Source organism: Penaeus monodon, chromosome 23 (assembly GCF_015228065.2).
Source record: "Penaeus monodon isolate SGIC_2016 chromosome 23, NSTDA_Pmon_1, whole genome shotgun sequence".
NCBI lineage: Eukaryota > Metazoa > Arthropoda > Malacostraca > Decapoda > Penaeidae > Penaeus > Penaeus monodon.
Window position 1 is genome coordinate 15453087 of NC_051408.1, and position 1909 is coordinate 15454995.

Sequence of the window (1909 nt, forward strand, 5' to 3'; positions counted from 1 at the left end):
CACATATCACTTAGCTAGGCCAGATCACAGCTTATGTCAAGGGGTTCTTGATACGATTTCTCAGCAAATGAGTCTCTAAAAAACGAAGAGGAATAGTTTGCTACAAGAAATGATCAAGCTTTTCCTGACGTTCGTTCTTGTTTACTGAGGAGTTGTATTTCGAACTATCCCCTGTTGTCGTGTGTGTTTAAAGTCCATGTCTGATACACGACTAGCATTGTTTGCACACACACACCTTAGAAATCAGCTTCTTTGTCTCCATACTTCTTAGAGATCTATCGATACTGAAGTACATCACACGCCTTCCGTCTGCAAAAAAGACCTAAGTTTCCCCTAAAAAAAAGGACAGAAAACAAAAGGTACTTCCCTCAATCAGATTCCACCGAAAAAAATATATATATATTAATCAGCAAAGTCATGCAACTCCTCTCCCGCCCAATTCATCCAAAAGAAAGTCCAGAACCTAACAATTTATCCACGTGGGTAGGATCACCATCGAGCAGTATGAGCGCAACACCGTCTTCACACTGAGGAAGGGCGTCCGCTCCGATACCGCCAAGTACAAGCTGTGCCTCTCGAACTCCGTCGGCGAGTGCGAGGAAGTGGCTGATGTCGTTGTCCTCGGTAGGTGCTCATCTGCTCCCTGATGATATTTCTTAAATACTTCGTAGTCGTTTAGGTCTTGAAGGAGATCTTCAAGACCAAAGTTCGGTGGATATTATATCTGGAATTTAATGTCCTTGCTGATGTTGTTCACAGTTAGTTTTTAATGGATCAGTTTTCGACTTCAGAATTGAAAATCAAATTTTTCCTGGTTTGCGTGACCGAAAATCATTCTAATATTAAAGCCATTTTAACTTACGTTCTCCTGGAATTCACTTTACTTTTAGAGCCACTTTAATTTACATTTTCTCTGATCACTCATTAATTCTTAATGTTTTCTCACAAAAGCATATAAACTATATAATTAGTACGCCTTCGCTCCTCCTCCGCTCAACAGCCAAGCCCAACCGCCCCGAGGGACCGCTCTTCCCGGAGGAGATCCGCGCTGACCACGTCAAGCTCAAATGGAAGAAGCCCAAGGACGATGGCGGTCTGCCCATCGAGGGTTACGTCATCGAGAAGATGGACATGGACACCGGCACCTGGGTTCCTGCAGGAGAGGTAAGGCTTGTGGCTCGTCTTGGTTCTCTCCCTCCAATATGGCGTCTACTTTTTCCCTCCGTGTGTTCAGGATTTCTCCTTCATTTCCTGAAACAACGTAGACGATAAAGAATACCTTAATACCTACAAAATAGCTTTATCTCTATCACTTACTCACATACAACGTCTCTTGCAACAAAAAGTATTTTCGGGCATATCAGAGAACCTTTATAGGTTCTGGTATACTCGACCTTCCATCACACAGGGAATAAAAACTTAACATGATATCCACCTTCCTTCAAAATTCTCAGCCACTATTCCTCATCTTTGTACCTCTCTGTCCCACTGTAATCCCTGAAAGACAGGGAATAACCTTCCTCTGAAGCCCAACTCACACGGACAACCCCGACCTCCCCCACACACCTAGCACGTAGCGTGAACATGTCATGTTCCCTCCCACAGTACATAGCCAGGCCTGCAAGCATTCCACTCACGGCCACACAGGGCTTTGTGGGCGAAAAGGAATCGAAGGACGCCTCGGAGCGCAAGGATCCTGGGGCTTCCAAGGGTTGCAAAGGCCTAAAGGTGGCCGAGGAGCCCCAGGAAGCCGTGTTTTATGTCCAGGTATTCTTTTCTAGACGTGGCGCTTATATCCTGTACCTTCCGTTGTCGGGAGTTGCGTTCTATTTATTTTCTCCCTGGCAAAGTATGCTGCATAATTTGGTATTCAGAGTAAAAAGATTAAAAACTGACGTTGAAGCAGCTG

General features: G+C 44.7%; 1 protein-coding gene across 1 annotated transcript in view; it reads left to right on the forward strand.

The window, feature by feature from the left end:
• LOC119588147 (twitchin-like) overlaps nucleotides 1-1909 on the forward strand; it is a gene marked incomplete in the record, with an annotated part of 124648 nt that overhangs the window by 76989 nt on the left and 45750 nt on the right. Inside the window, 2 exon segments of the mRNA XM_037936853.1 lie at nucleotides 488-624; nucleotides 1001-1164. Coding sequence (XP_037792781.1) covers nucleotides 488-624; nucleotides 1001-1164 — 301 coding nt within the window.